Raw genomic sequence first — 785 nt, 5'->3', positions numbered from 1 at the left:
GAGTGGTGCGTAGGGGGGGGGGGGGGGGGCGGGTGGGGGGGGTCGGTCCCATCACTCACCTCTGATTGCAGAGCTGACACGCGAAGCAGTCCAGGTGGTAGACGTTCTCCTTGGCCCTCATGACCATCTCGAAGGCTGGGATGAGTTTGCTGCAGGCGGCGCAGTTTCCTGTGACGCCGAACAACCTGGACGACATCGAGACGAGACAGATCAGCGTCAGAGAACGACAACGACGACAACAAGGACAACAACGACGACAACAACAACAACGACAACAACAATAACGACAACAACGACAACAACAACGACAACAACGACAACAACAACGACAACAACGACAACGACAACAACAACGACAACAACAACGACAACGACGACAACAACAACAACAACCACAACAACAACGACAACAACAACAACAACAACAACAACAACAATAACAACAACAACGACAAAAACAACAACGACAACAACAACAACAACGACAATGACAACGACAACAACGACAACAACAACAACAACGACAATGACAACAACAACAACAGCAATAATAATAGCACTAATACAAAGTGTTGAGAAACAAATGTTGAGAAACAACAACATTGAACCAGCTGTTGTTTTTACCGCCTCCTGGTGTCTCTGACGTGAGTGACAGCTGTCACAGACACACATGCTAACACGTGCTAACGGTGTCTCTGAATGAGCGGCAAAAAAAAAAAACGGACCACAGGGATAGATGGGCCACACTGCTGCCCACGTCGGTGGACCCCATTATTTCTGTCCCT

The 785-nt window shown here is 48.5% G+C and overlaps 1 protein-coding gene across 1 annotated transcript in view; it reads right to left on the bottom strand.

Annotated features, from left to right (window-relative positions):
* Positions 1–785, bottom strand: part of lmo3 (LIM domain only 3) — a 39,797-nt gene that overhangs the window by 8,565 nt on the left and 30,447 nt on the right. Inside the window, exon 3 of the mRNA XM_008316002.3 lies at positions 60–185. Within this exon, the coding sequence (XP_008314224.1) occupies positions 60–185 (126 nt within the window). The remainder of the gene's footprint in view (positions 1–59; positions 186–785) is intronic.

Source organism: Cynoglossus semilaevis, chromosome 8 (genome assembly GCF_000523025.1).
Source record: "Cynoglossus semilaevis isolate Cse_v1.0 chromosome 8, Cse_v1.0, whole genome shotgun sequence".
Lineage (NCBI taxonomy): Eukaryota > Metazoa > Chordata > Actinopteri > Pleuronectiformes > Cynoglossidae > Cynoglossus > Cynoglossus semilaevis.
The sequence above is the reverse complement of the archived record's forward strand: the minus strand, read 5'-3'. Positions and strand labels throughout refer to the sequence as shown.